The 14,789-nt window shown below is 41.8% G+C and overlaps 1 protein-coding gene across 1 annotated transcript in view; it reads right to left on the bottom strand.

Moving 5' to 3' along the window:
• Positions 1–12,047: 12,047 nt before the first annotated feature.
• calcr (calcitonin receptor) overlaps positions 12,048–14,789 on the bottom strand; it is a 62,668-nt gene continuing 59,926 nt past the window's right edge. The window contains exon 19 of the mRNA XM_023959873.2: positions 12,048–13,883. Within this exon, the coding sequence (XP_023815641.1) occupies positions 13,662–13,883 (222 nt within the window). The 3' untranslated portion in view covers positions 12,048–13,661. The remainder of the gene's footprint in view (positions 13,884–14,789) is intronic.

The raw sequence follows: 14,789 nt of genomic DNA, 5'->3' as shown, positions 1-14,789 counted from the left end.
ATTATATATCAAATGCAAAAAAAACACAAAACAAATATATATATATATATATATATATATATATATATATATATATAAACGCCCCTCTCACCCTCTGCGGTGGTTTCTCCTCCAAACTCGGGTCCTCTACCAAAGGCCTGGGAGCTTGAGGGTCCTGCGCAGTATCTTAGCTGTTCCTAGCACTGTGCTTTTCTGGACTGACAGGTCTGAGGTCTTTCCAGGTATCTGTTGTAGCCACTCCTCCAGCTTGGGGGTTACTGCCCCGAGTGCTCCAATTACCACAGGCACCACTGTCACCTTCACTTTCCATGCTTTCTCCAGTTCTTCTCTGAGTCACTGGTATTTCTCCAGTTTCTCATGTTCCTTCTTCCTGATGTTCCCATCGCTTGGCACTGCCACATCCACCACAACGGCTTTCCTCTGTTCTTTATCCACCACTACAATGTCTGGTTGGTTCGCCATTACCATCCTATCAGTCTGGATCTGGAAGTCCCACAGGATCTTTGCCCTCTCATTCTCTACCACCTTCGGAGATGTTTCCCATTTTGACCTTGGGGTTTCCAGTTCATATTCTGCACACATGTTCCTGTATATTATTCCAGCCACTTGATTGTGGCGCTCTATGTATGCTTTACCTGCCAGCATCTTACATCCTGCAGTTATGTGCTGGATTGTTTCAGGCGCCTCTTTGCACAGCCTACACCTTGGGTCTTGTCTGGTGTGGTAGATCTGAGCCTCTATGGCTCTGGTGCTCAGGGCTTGTTCCTGAGCTGCCAGGATGAGTGCTTCAGTGCTGTCCTGTGGGCCAGCCCTTTCTAGCCATTGGTAGGACTTCTTGATATCAGCCACTTTAGTTATGGTCCGGTGGTACATCCCATGCAGGGGTTTGTCCTCCCATGAGGATCTGTCCTCCAGCTCTGTATCCTCTGCTCTCCATTGCCTGAGACATTCACTGAGCACACTGTCAGTTGGGGCCTTGAGCTTGATGTACTCATGCATCTTGGATGTTTCATCCTGGATAGTGGCTTCTACACTCACTAGTCCTCGGCCTCCTTCCTTGCAGCTAGGATACAGTCTCAAGGCCCGTACACACCGGGACGAATATTCGCCAGGCGTTATTCGCCAGCGTTTTTCGCCACGTTTTTAGTGTTCACACCCAGGCGATTTTCGCTGACGATGAGTGGAGTGAACATGCAATTTCATTCCCTGACATTAGATGGCGCTTAATGTAAAACAGAAATACTCCTGTACACAAGGTGGCGCTGCGCAACTTTACGCTTCTTAAAGTCGCTTTTCACTCAGAAGAAGAGAGCAAGTATTTACACGCTTGTCAGAATCAAACAAAGAAAACATGAATATTTCAAGCACCAGTAGCTCCAACTGGTGCTTGGTTCGGGGATATTTTAGAATGTCCGTCATTATTGCTTCGCGGCTGTGTAGACGCTACTTGGCGTCTAACTTCTTCGCTGGTATGTGTGCTCAGCAAGGCAGTTTTGTGTTTGAGCGCCCCCAAGTTGTGTTTTACTGTAACTTCAGAAGCTCCAGACACGTGAGCAAAAGCGCCGTTCTCATTGGTCGAGTAGATTTCGACGCGACGCGTCGAAAAAAAAAAACGAACCCGAGGCGTTTTTTTTTTTTGACGCTTTAACGCCTGGCGTTTTTTCGCGTCGGTGTGCACACTCTCGTTGGTGCCCTTTGTTTAGTCACGAGGCGTTAAACGTCGGCGAAAATCGCCGGCGAAATTCGTCCCGGTGTGAACAGGCCATCAGGGTGCTGGATTTGGGATGGAACCCTCCATGCATGGTGAGGAGCTTTCGTGTCTTGACATCTGTGGTCTGTATCTCTTCCTTTGGTCATCTTATTATTCCTGCAGTGCGTAGCTGTTTATTGCCCGGGTCTTATTTTTGCCATTGAGCGGGCTTCTCAGGACTTGCCTTACTCGTTGGAGGTATTTAGCTGTTGCAGCTTTCCTTGTTGCCTGCTCCAGGTTGCCATTTGCCTGGGGAATTCCAAGGTACTTGTAACTGTCCTCGATGTCTGTTATTGTTCCTTCTGGGAGTGAGACCCCTCCTGTGTGGACTACCTTGCCTCTCTTTGTCACCATCCGGCTGCATCTCTCTAGCCCGAATGACATCCCAATGTCAGTACTGTAGATCCTGGTGGTGTGGATCAGGGAGTCAATGTCACGCTCGCTCTTAGCATATAGCTTGATGTCATCCATGTAGAGGAGGTGACTGATGTTGGCCCCATTTCTGAGTCGGTATCCATAGCCAGTCTTGTTGATTATTTGGCTGAGGGGGTTCAGACCTATGCAGAACAGCAGTGGGGACAGAGCATCACCTTGGTATTTCCCACATTTGAGGGACACTTGTGCAAGTGGCTTCCCATTGGCTTCAAGGGTGGTTTTCCACAGCTTCATTGAGTTTCCTATGAAGGCTCTTAGAGTCCCATCACCACTGTGATGGTTACTGGATTTTGTTCTGTCCATTAGAAAAATCAGAAATAAGAAATCCAGAATACAATAATTAATTCTAGAAATCACAACTAAATTATGATTTAAGTTTAATTTAAGCATATTTTATTTTAAATAAAACTGATTTAGCTACATATACTCAAAACAAGGAATGTGTTACACAAACTTAACATGATTGAGTTAGTAAAGCTTTTTTGAAAACTTTGAGTATTAGCTACTCATTATATTTAATTACTTTGAACGTTTGCATTGTACTTTTTGGCCCCCCTGTACAATAGAGTAGTATACAGTATTAGTCATTTTATAGACATATTGTGCCCACTGAGTAACTGACACGACTTAGCCCTGTTTTCAAGGTAGAAAGTTAATCAGCAAGCTCCTGAGCATGCTTCATCCTCATATTAATATTGTGAGGAGCGTGTCTTTATCCAGAAACTCAAGCTTTGTGCTTTTAAAAGATGTGTAATTCAAATGTAGATCCTTAGAAGTGATTAAGGTCAAGTGAAATCAACTATACTACCTTTTACAACTAATCAAAGAAAACCATTAAAACAACAAAAAGTTAATCAAAAGTTTAAAAAAAGCGTCAAATAAAACAATGGTCTAAGCGATCAATTTCCAATTAAAAAATATTATTTCCCCTCTTCAAGAAAGACGGGAGGATTTACCTTTAATTAAACATTAATGTTTAGGTAAGACGTGTTCAAATATTACCGTATGTTTGAAAACAAAATTGAGCAATACTGGTCCAGCCGAGCTCTAACTTCAACATCAGATCAAATAAAGAGAAGTGTAATTAGATTTTGGCCACCAGAGAAATGCAAATTTTTTTTTTAATGAGAATTTGATCAAGAAGAAATTTAGAGCAAAAGAGTCAAAGTGTCAAAATGTTGATGCTTTTTTTGCTTAGTTTTTCTTTTAGTTTTTAGGGAATACAACTTTATTTGATCGCACAATTAGACAATTGATTTGTCACCAGGGCTAAAAAAAACTAATGAAAACAATAATAGCATAAACAGATAATAATAGATGATTAGTAACACCAAAATACAATTTATAACATAATCAATTGTCCAGTGTTAACAAGGAATTGTGGAGTCTAGATGGAAGGAGGAACAATCTGTCAAAGTGCTCTTTCCTGCTTCCATAAATCTCCGCAAGTGGCCGCAGTCTGAGCTTCAGATGAAGTCAGATGTAAACAAGCGGAAGAGAAAGGGTGAGAGGACAGAGCCCTGTGGAGCTCCTGCGCTAGACTACCTCATGGAGTGTCACATACTGCGGTGTGTCAGTGAGGTGGTCAATGATCCACCAGAGAGGGATCGGAACAGCAGATAAATGAGTTTTTTTTTAGGTTTGAGGTTATCTAACTCACGTTTTGTGTTAGTATTTTTTTTTCATTAATTCATGTTCAATCCAGGTTCGATTTTCTATCGACTCACCTACATTGGGTTTGTTCAAGTTAACTTGCAGATTAATTAAGACTGTAAATCTTTCTGTCTGTGATTGTAAATTTTAGTAAACATTTTTTTCCCTTTTTTTCTTAATTTTTGTTTATATGAAGCCATGTTAAAGTTATAAGTTATTTAGGGGACTTTTAATCTGAAAGTCTCCAGCATTTGGGACCTCTACAACTATCATCAATAGAACAAAGAAGTGTGATCATATTCGGTGCAACATTTCCATTTGTCAATTTTACTTTTTTAGTGCATTTGCTTACTAAGAATTTGCTATTCTCCATTTTTAAAATGTTTTTTAATATTGAAAACAATAAAAATGAAAGCTGAGCTGGGCTAAAGCTGCTGATGTTTAGAGATGGTAACAACACCTAAAGCTGCACTCTTGCTGTTTCACACTAAATGTTTCAACTAAAGATGAGATTTTCAAGCTGAGAAAGTGGAAAAAGTGTGACAGTCAGGTGTGAATGACTGTAAAGAGGATCCACAGTTGTACCAAACTGTGAGCTAAAAATAGAAAAAGAGAAAATATCCAGATTGTGGTACAACTGCTGCTTTCATGCTTACATCTAAGCATGTTTCTTCATGATCTGTGACAGTGAACCTGCTGGATTCTGCTCCCGTGGAGCTGAGAGATGTTGACAAGAGCAAAACGCAGAAGCTGCTGTAAAATTCTCAAAGATTTGAAAGGATGTCACCTTACATTCTTTAGGCAACTATTTTTATGAAGAAGTAAAACTTCTTAGCTTTCAGTGCTGTAATGTTTATGCTTTACATGCTACCTTCAGGAAACAGCAGTTATTTTCACTGCTATGGGGATGATACACAATTGTATTTATCCATTAAACCTGACTAGAACAATCATATAGAGAAACTTGATGCCTGCATCAGAGACATCACTTGGATGACAATTCTTCTTTCTCTTTCGGCTTTTCCCATCAGGGGTCGCCACAGCGAATCATCCTTTTCCACCTCACTCTATCATGAACATCTTCTACCCTAACGTTAGCCAACTTCATGTCCTCTGTTAAGACATCCATATATCTCCTCTTTGGCCGTCCTCTTGCCCTCTGGCCAGGCAGCTCCATCTCCAACATCCTTCTACCAATATATCCACTATCCCTCCTCTGAACATGTCCAAACCATCTCAGTCTGGCTTCTCTGACTTTGTCGCTAACACAGGCAACATGAGCCGTCCCTCTGATGTACTCGTTCCTTATCCTGTCTAACCTGGTCACTCCTAAGGAGAACCTCAACATCTTCATCTCTGCTACCTCCATCTCAGCCTCTTGTCTCTGTCTCACTGCTACCGTCTCTAACCCATAGAGCAGAGCTGGTCTCACCACTGTCTTGTACACCTTTCCTTTGAGTCTTGCTGGCACTCTTCTGTCACACAACACTCCTGACACTTTCCTCCAACCGCTCCAACCTGCCTGCACTCGCCTCTTCACCTCTTTTCCACAATCCCCATCACACTGAACTGTTGACCCCAAGTACTTAAACTCCTGCACCTTCTTCACCTCAGCCCCCTGTAACCTAACGCTTCTACCTTGATCCCTCTCGTTCAGACACATGTATTCTGTCTTACTACGACTGACCTTCATACCTCTTCTTTCCAGAGCAAACCTCCACCTCTCTAGCTGTTCCTCCACCTGCTCTCTACTCTCACTGCAAATTACAATGTCATCCGCAAACATCATTGTCCAGGGAGATTCCTGTCTTACCTCGTCTGTCAGCCTGTCCATCAGCATAGCAAACAAAAAAGGACTCAAAGCTGATCCTTGGTGTAGTCCCACCTCCACCTTGAACTCCTCTGTCTGACCTACAGCACATCTCACCACCGTCATACTTCTCTCATACATGTCCTGAACTACTCTGACATACTTCTCTGCCACTCCAGACGACCTCATACAGTACCACAGCTCCTCCCTCGGCACCCTGTCATACGCCTTCTCTAAATCTACGAACACACAATGCAGCTCCTTCTGACCTTCTCTGTACTTTTCCATCAACATTCTCAAAGCAAAAATGGCATCAGTGGTGCTCTTACGGGGCATGAAACCATACTGCTGCTCACAAATCTCCACCTTCTTCCTAAGCCTGGCTTCCACTACTCTTTCCCACAGCTTCATTGTGTGGCTCATCAACTTTATTCCTCTATAGTTGCTGCAGTTCTGCATGTCACCCTTGTTTTTAAAGATCGGGACCAGAACGCTTCTCCTCCATTCCTCAGGCATCTTCTCACTCTCTAAAATCCTATTGAACAACCTTGTTAGAAATTCCACTGCTGTCTCTCCTAGGCACTTCCATACCTCCACAGGTACGTCATCAGGACCAACGGCCTTTCCGCTCTTCATCCTTTTCAGAGCCTTCCTAACCTCATCCTTTCCAATCTCTGCTACTTCCTGCTCCACAACAACCACATCTTCCTCCCTTCTTTCCCTGTCATTTTCCTCGTTCATCAGCTCCTCAAAATACTCCTTCCATCTTTTCTGTACACTCTCCTGGGTTGTTAGCACCTTTCCATCTCTGTCCTTAATCACCCTTATCTGTTGCACGTCCTTCCCATCTCTGTCTCTCTGTCTGGCTAGCCTGTACAAGTCCTTCTCTCCTTCCTTTGTGTCTAACCTGTCATAAAGCTCATCGTAAGCTTTCTGTTTGGCCATTGCCACCTCTCTCTTCACTCTACGCTGCGCTTCCTTGTACTCCTGTCTACCTTCCTCAGTCCTTTCTACAACCCACTTCCTTTTAGCCAACCTCTTCCTCCGGACGCATTCCTGTACTTCCTCATTCCACCACCAAGTCTCTTTACCGTCTTTCCTCTTTCCAGATGACACACCTAGCACCTTCCTACCTGTTTCCCTGATAATCTCTGCTGTAGTTTCCCAGTCCTCTGGAAGCTCATCCTGACCACCCAGGACCTGTCTCAACTTCTGCCTAAATTCCTCACAAGTTTCTTCATTCTGTAGCTTCCACCACTTGGTCTTCTTTTCTGTTTTCCCTATCTTCTTCTTCCTGACCTCCAGAGTCATCTTACACACCACCATGCGGTGCTGTCTGGCTACACTCTCTCCTACCACCACTTTGCAGTCATTAACCTCTCTCAAATGACCTCGTCTACATAGGATGTAGTCCACCTGAGTACTCCTACCTCCACTTCTGTATGTTACTCTATGTTCCTCTCTCTTTTGGAAGTAAGTGTTGACTACAGCCATTTCCATCCTCTTCGCAAAGTCCACCACCATCTGTCCCTCCAGATTCCTTTCCTTCACACCAAACCTGCCCATCACCTCCTCATCACCTCTGTTGCCCTCACCAACATGTCCATTAAAGTCTGCTCCAATAACAACTCTCTCTCCTCTGGGGAAACTCTCTATGACCTCATCCAACTCACTCCAGAATCTCTCCTTCACTTCTAATTCACAGCCAACCTGTGGCGCATACCCACTGACTACATTCACCATCACCCCTTCAATTTCTAACTTTAGGCTCATCATCCTGTCTGAGACTCTTTTCACCTCTAGAACACTGTTTACAAACTCCCCCTTCAGAATCACTCCTACCCCGTTTCTCTTCCTATCAACACCATGATAGAAAAGTTTGTATCCTCCTCCAATACTACGTGCCTTGCTGCCCTTCCACCTTGTCTCCTGCACACACAGTACATCTACCTTCCTTCTCTCCATCATGTCTGCCAGCTCTCTGCCTTTCCCTGTCATTATGCCAACGTTAAGAGTCCCTATTCTCAAACCTATGTTCCTGCCTTTTCCCTTCTCTCTCTGGCAACGGACCCTTCTGCCTCCCCTCTTTCTTCCACCAACAGTAGTCAAATTTCCACCGACACCCTGTAGGTTAACAGCATTGGTGGCGGTCGTTGTTAACCCGGGCCTCGACCGATCCGGTATGTCTAAAGTGTTGTGGATGATTCGCATGGTTATTTTGGCAATTTTTACGCCGGATGCCCTTCCTGACGCAACCCTCTCTATTTATCCGGGCTTGGGACCGGCACAGAAGTTACTGGCTTGCAACCCCTGTGGCTAGATTGGATGACAATTAATTACCAAAATAGTATTTAGTGCTCTCAAATGAGCCTTTTGTAAGCAGAAATTAGTCACAAATGAAATGCATTTAAGATACTAGATTACTAATTTGTACTCATAAAATACTAATCTGTGCACACAAAATTGTAATTTTTGCACAAAAAATACTAAGTTATGTTAACCAAGGACTGTTTTCCCTGAAATATCTTTGTATAAAACGTGTGACCTTGGACTATTGATCAGACTAGTGTTGGTGTCTTTTTGTGTTTATAAATATCAGCAGTGACTTCTTCTGATACATAAAACCGACCTTGAAGCTCCCAATGGATTTGTTTGGTAGAAAAATAAAGCAGCCAGTTGGGATGTTTTTGAACTGTTATAATGAAACTTTCTGAGATGTTGCTTAGAGGATAAAAAAAAAATCAATTAGACAAGGAATGTTCCAGTGAAATAATATATTATATAAAGAATAAGTATTTATTTACACCACAGCAATGAACATATTCGATTCAATTCACTTCTATTTATATAGCCCAATGTTACAACAATAGGCTATATACCAGTAATTATATAATAAACATTCATTCATCTTCTTGACCGTTTTTCCCTTTCGGGGTCACGGTGTTGCCGGAGCCTATCCCAGCCACTTGGGCGTAGGCAAGGGATGCCCTGGACTGGTCGCCAGTCTGTCGCAGGGTAGAATATCCTCAATCACACGTCCATTCACTCTCACACTCACACCTATGGACAATTTAGAGTTGCCAATCAACCTATGAAGCATGTTTTTGGACGGTGGGAGGAAGCCGGAGATCCCGGAGGAAACCCACGGACGCACGGGGAGAACATGCAAACTCCACACAGAAAGGTCCCCCATTGATGTTGTGTTTTTCATGTCCCCCAGCCGGGACTTGAACCGGGGGCCTTCTTGCTGTGAGGCAAGAGCGCTAACCACTGCGCCACCGTGCAGCCCTATGTAATGCCATAATAAACATGAAATCATAAAGAACATTTAGTCATAGAATTCAATATGAAATGGCTAAACTAAACTGGGCATCCCTGGCCTTGGACCCTCCTTCGTAAGGAAAAAGTCTAAAAAAAAACAAATTTTGGAAAAAAAGAAGAAACCTCAGGGGTGTCCACATGAAGGAGGGATCCTCTCCCAGGACGGACAGGTGATTAACCAGAACTCTTAGAGAAGAATTGGCTTATCTAACTCTACAACTACATGTTTGAATAGTCCAGCAGATGGGCTTCATCCAGATTATCTGGGGGACGGAGGCACATATAAGCCGAAGGTAGGGTCCACAATCAAGTGTAGGAGCAGAAGCAGAGAAGAGGCAGAGACGAGGTACACAGACAAGTACAGGAGCACGGACGAGCCACCTTGAATCTGGAATCACTCCCACTCCCCCGGGTACAGTCATGGATACATTGTGGTGCAGGCGGGATCTGGAGGTCCCTAAAAAAATCCATGTGGTTGCAATGGGATCAGATAATCCCTTGAGGTGTGTGAGGTGCAAAGGTCTGGTCGGGTGAGGTCGTAGATGGGCTAAGATGCAGGCAGGAGCTGGAGCAGCCTGGTAACAACTAATTGTTATTGTTATTACGTTTAATTCTGACATGTTAATAGTAAGTTAAATATTCTCTATTACTAGCTAGTCTGACAATAAGCCTGTCCAAAGAGGAATGTTTTAAGTCAAACTTTGAAAGTAAAAACTGTCGGCCTCTCTTACATGAGCTGGGATTTTTTTCCATAAAACAGGGGCTTGGTGGCTAAACGCTCTACCTCCAACTGCATTTTATGAGCGAAGTGTTCATTTTGGGTGGAAAGGCACTATGAGATCTTTAATATAGGATGGGGTCATACCATGTAAGGCCTTATAGGTTAACAGGAGGATTTTGGACTTTATTCTAGAATCAGCTGGAAGCCAGTGAAGTGAAACCAACACAGGAGTGATGTGATCTCTTCTGCTAGTTCCAGCTAACAATCTAGCTGCTGCATTCTGAACAAGCTGGAGACTTCTTAAGGAACTCTTAGGAGAGTTACAGTAATCCATTCTAGACGTATCAAATGCATGGATGAGTTTTTTTTTAGCTATACTCTTAGAAAGTATATTTCTGATCTTAGCAATATTCCGCAGGTGAAAAAATGCAGTTTTTACACGCCTGTGAGCCTCAATTGATAAATCCTGGTCAAATAAAACCCCTCGGTTTCTGACTGTGGTATTGAAGGATATATTTACACCTTCCAGAGATGCTCTGTCTGATCAGACAGAGCATCTCTGAGGTTTTTAGGACCTAGTATAATGACCTTAGTTTTTTTCTGGGTTCAGGAGGAGGTAATTAATTGTCATCCAGTTCTTGATGTCTCTGATGCAGGCATTCAGTTTCTCTATATGGTCATTCTGGTCAGGTTTAATGGGTAATACAACTGCATATCATCTGCATAACAGTGAAAATTAATGGTTTGTTTATTTACAGAATATAAGTCATAAAAAGAATGGATCCTAAAATTGAGCCCTGTGGGACTCCGTAGCTAACTCTAGTGCAGTGAGAGGACTGTCCATTTACATTAACAAACTGGTGTCTATTTGGATAAGTAGGATTCAAACCACTGGAAGGCTGATCCTCTAATCCCGATGTCATGCTCTAATCTTTGGAGTAAATACTGTGGTCGATAATGTCAAAGGCTGCGGTGAGGTCTAGCAGGACCGAAATAGAAAGTGGCCTCTTATCTGAGGCCAATAATAAGTCATTAGAGACTCTGGCTATTGCAGTTTCAGTGCTGTGGTGTGGTCTGAACCCTGACTGAAAGCCTTCAAAGTGACTATTGTCCTGTACTAATGATACTAGAACAAACAGGACAAAAGACATGCATGACAGATATACACTGTTCCGGGACAAATTGGATTGTTTTTATACTTTTTTAAAGGATTTAATACATTTCTGTTCTAACAACTGCACAATTAATTGTGAAATCAGTTTATTCCAAGATGTTGAGAATAACTAATGTTTTTTTTCTTTATAAAATCAAATTATCTATGCCATACTGCTGTCCTGAATCCCAGAAATGAAACACTTACTTTTTTAATTTTTTGTCTTTCGTAACCTCATTGAACATACTGGTGACCAGTCTAGAAGATGGAGGGTAATCTCAGTATGAATCACAGGACTGCAACAAGCACTCCTGAAGTTGTCAAAATATGTTCTAAATTTTAAAAAAATTCCACACAATAAACTATATGAAGTGGCAGTAAAGTTCTTAAATCAGAGAAAAAAATCATATGATATATTTATGATATATCAATCTGTAAGATACATGGATGTATCTAAGGCGAGGACAAAACTGTAAACGTTGCAAATAAATAAATAGCTTATTGATTACATCTTTACCACATTCATTATGCTCATCATTCTGTTGGGGGCAATGAGAGATGGCATGAAGGCCTTTCCCAGCTGTCATCTGGCGAGAGGTCAGGGCGCCCTGGACAGGTCAGCTGTCCATCACAAGCCCACACATAAACAAAAAAGACCAAACGATGTGCATTCTATGTCCTCTTTAAAACTGAGCAACACTTGAACTTTTCAGTGGCAGGAAGAAAGACTGACGCATTTATCACTAATAAGGAGCTAAATTCCAACTAAAACTTTTGCATGATGCAACGAAGTCGGAATTTAAATATTAGAAATCTGGGAACTGAGGCTTCATCCAAGACCTCTCACGGAAGTAGAACTTTTCTGGAAGAAAACTTGATGCCACTGTTAAAAAAAAGTAAAAAATAAAAATAAAAACTGTTGGCAATTAAAAAATGTTGTTCTTAATTTTAAGTCTTTTATCGGAATTTTGAGGATCTGTTCAAGTGCGTCCAAACTGAGAAATCTACATTAAATCTATAAAAATTTGCAAGTTTATAATTTGATTTTCTTTGTTTAAATCACCTAAAAATGTATGTATTGCCTTAAATTTAATATGTAATACAACTGTTACCATAGTTACAACAGCAGCACAAAGACTAATAATGCAGGACTTGAAAGCAAAAAGAAGAAGAACAAATCAGGAGATAAATGAGTCTTTGCAAGTGCGTCCAAACTTAATTTAATGACCACATTTAAATACATTTCTTTAAGACCACAGTGTCTGGGTGTCAATGAGAAAATAATGACTCTGCTTTCTTTCTTTCTTTTTTTTTTTTTTTTAACTCAAACTTAACACAATTAGCTTACAACAGTCTGCATCTCGGTTAGAAGCAAATGAAGTAAATGCACAGTGCTTTAGACAGGGAAGTAGAAGATAATTTCCTTGACATTAGCAACATTTTTTTCGCCTAAAAAATACAGATTATAACCAAAAAGAAAAAAAAACTGATAACAGAAATCACACTTTTGCTTTGAAAAGGAGTCAAACAAAATAGTGTATGAGCAGCCCACCCTCATTTCCCATCATCTATCTGTTTTCAGTCTTTCCCACCAGCTCACGGCCACTAACAACCCCAAACTACCGGTTCAACAAATATGGCGATTTTGGAGATATCCAGCCGTACAATTCTGAGCCAGATCAGACGAGTGGAACAAAGACGTACATGGATCTAGTCGTCTTCAAGTGGATCCATCAGAGTGGAGCGGGGAGCTTGTGGCCCACCGACTGTAGAGTCTACGTCAGTGCTAAAAGCTTTTACATGTGGCATTTTTTCATCTGCTCCTGATTCACAACAATTTCAATAAAGAAATACTCAAAAATGTAGTTCCATTCTTTCTTTATGTCCTTCTTCATTACAAAATGCCACAAGAACCTTTTAAAAACACCAAAAGCACAATTTTAATTGGAGTGGGTCTTTAATTACTATTGCTTATCTGGAATAGAATTAAAAAGCTGATCTGGCTGCATTTAAAGGTTCTGATCATCAATTTGCAGTTAAGGAACTTGTGGAGTGCTAAACTCTATGAGTGCAGGAAAAAATTGAAATAAACAAGATTGTGGTGACACTGTATTCTGAAAGAAAAAGAAGAAACATTTTTTGAGGACGATCTAATAAAACTCTGATAGTCACCTCTCAGTCATGGAGTTTTCGGCAACAGCACACACTTGGCGAGAAACATACACTAACTTTGAGAATAGCAAACATAAATCACTAATAACAACAACAACGAAAAACCCAACCAAATCATGTTGAAATGAAACGTGGTGAAAATACAACATATGTACACAATAATAGATTTTTAAGCACAATTTGTTTTGAAATTTGACCTCCAGCATGTAACCCAAACTCAGGTTTGTGGTTTTATTGTAGTGTGCTTGTCCTTCACGATTCTGTGACAGTTTGTACCCTTTGGTATAGGTGAGGTAAGGAAAGACTGAATCCTCTTCTTCATTCGGATCATCCTCACTGTTGTTAACTGCCTCACTGCTGTCACATTTAGTGGAATTTCAGCCCGTCACCGCACTGCAGGAATGCAGCTTCAGGAGGAATCTAAAGCAGCGCTTGTCTCGTACCGTGAGTAACCAGAGTTCACAAAAAGCAGCAACAACTTGTAAAAAAAAGCCTCCCAGCTTGTCTGTTTTCTTTCAAACCCGTATTGTTGTCCTGCGCTGAACAAAGCAGCAGTTGCCTCTGAGATTCAATCACTGAGAAATGGCGGGCGGACAGGTTTTGCTCTTTGTGGGTCACATCCCCTGATGGCTCCTCGTCCTCTGGGTTAAGCATAAGTGTCTCCTGATTTCAGCGCCACCAGCTCAGAGTCCTCCGTGTGGCGCCCGTTCAGGTGCTCAGTGTTGCTGTCATGGTGGTACATGAAGCCAGGCACCTCCGTGATGGAGGTCGCGGTGTAGGAAGTGGAGCGCATGGAGCAGTGATCCTTCCTCCTTTGACCCCACTGAGTCTTATACTGCATCCACTGCCTCTTCAGAGCCCCCTGCACCTGAATGTCACACAGCAGAAAAATGGGGAGTCAGTTCCATTTTGGAGGGATTTTTTTGTGTGCAAATTAGTTCATCTTCTCCACTTTGACCACAGAATGATTCCACCAGATGTTAAATTTGCACAAAAACCATCATGTGGTCGCAGCAGACAGAGAAAAAGGCAGAACACCGTCTTATGATAACATTAGTCAAACCCACAGTGATCTTAACTGTTGAAAAAAGTGTTGACTGCACAAACACTAAAATCACATTTCTGTACGTAACCCTTGTGCTATCCTAGGCACTTTAACATTGGGAGTTGGGTCATCTAGACCCACAAGACGGTGCTCTGAACCTTTTTTCTTCAATGATTTGTGATCTTCACTGGTGTCCATGGATTACATGAAATCTTTCCACCTTTATCCACCTTTGTTATGGTAGGGAGAACAAGTCAAAGTAAGGGTGGGGTCATCTAAGATAGCACAAGTTAATGACATCACAAAGACCAATTCTTCACAAATTCTTCTCTGTGGCTCACAAACACACTTGACCCTTACGTCTTCATTGTTGATGGAACAACCAAACAGGGAAATTCGTTACAGTGGCGATTTGAACAAATGCAGACTTGACTATCACTCAACTCCTATAATTATAAGCAACAGATAAAAAAGAAAGATGTCAAAGCAGAGCTTGATAGGAATGTCCATCATTGCTACGATGCGACAAACATTTAACGCACAAAACACATTCAGGATCATCATCTAATCCATTACAACACTACCTATTTAGCCTCTTTCCCCCCTTGATTAATCATAATCCAATAATTAGTCATATAATCAAATGAAAAATGTTTAAAATCATAATAGGAATACTTTTTATAGTCATTGCAATTGTAAATTGTAGCAAAATTAAAGCAGCTCTCAAGA

The sequence above is a fragment of the Oryzias latipes genome, chromosome 11 (assembly GCF_053564925.1).
Source record: "Oryzias latipes strain Hd-rR chromosome 11, Olatipes_Hd-rR_3.1".
Classification (NCBI taxonomy): Eukaryota; Metazoa; Chordata; class Actinopteri; order Beloniformes; family Adrianichthyidae; genus Oryzias; species Oryzias latipes.
Note: the sequence above shows the minus strand (reverse complement) of the source record. Positions and strands in the feature narration are given on the sequence as shown.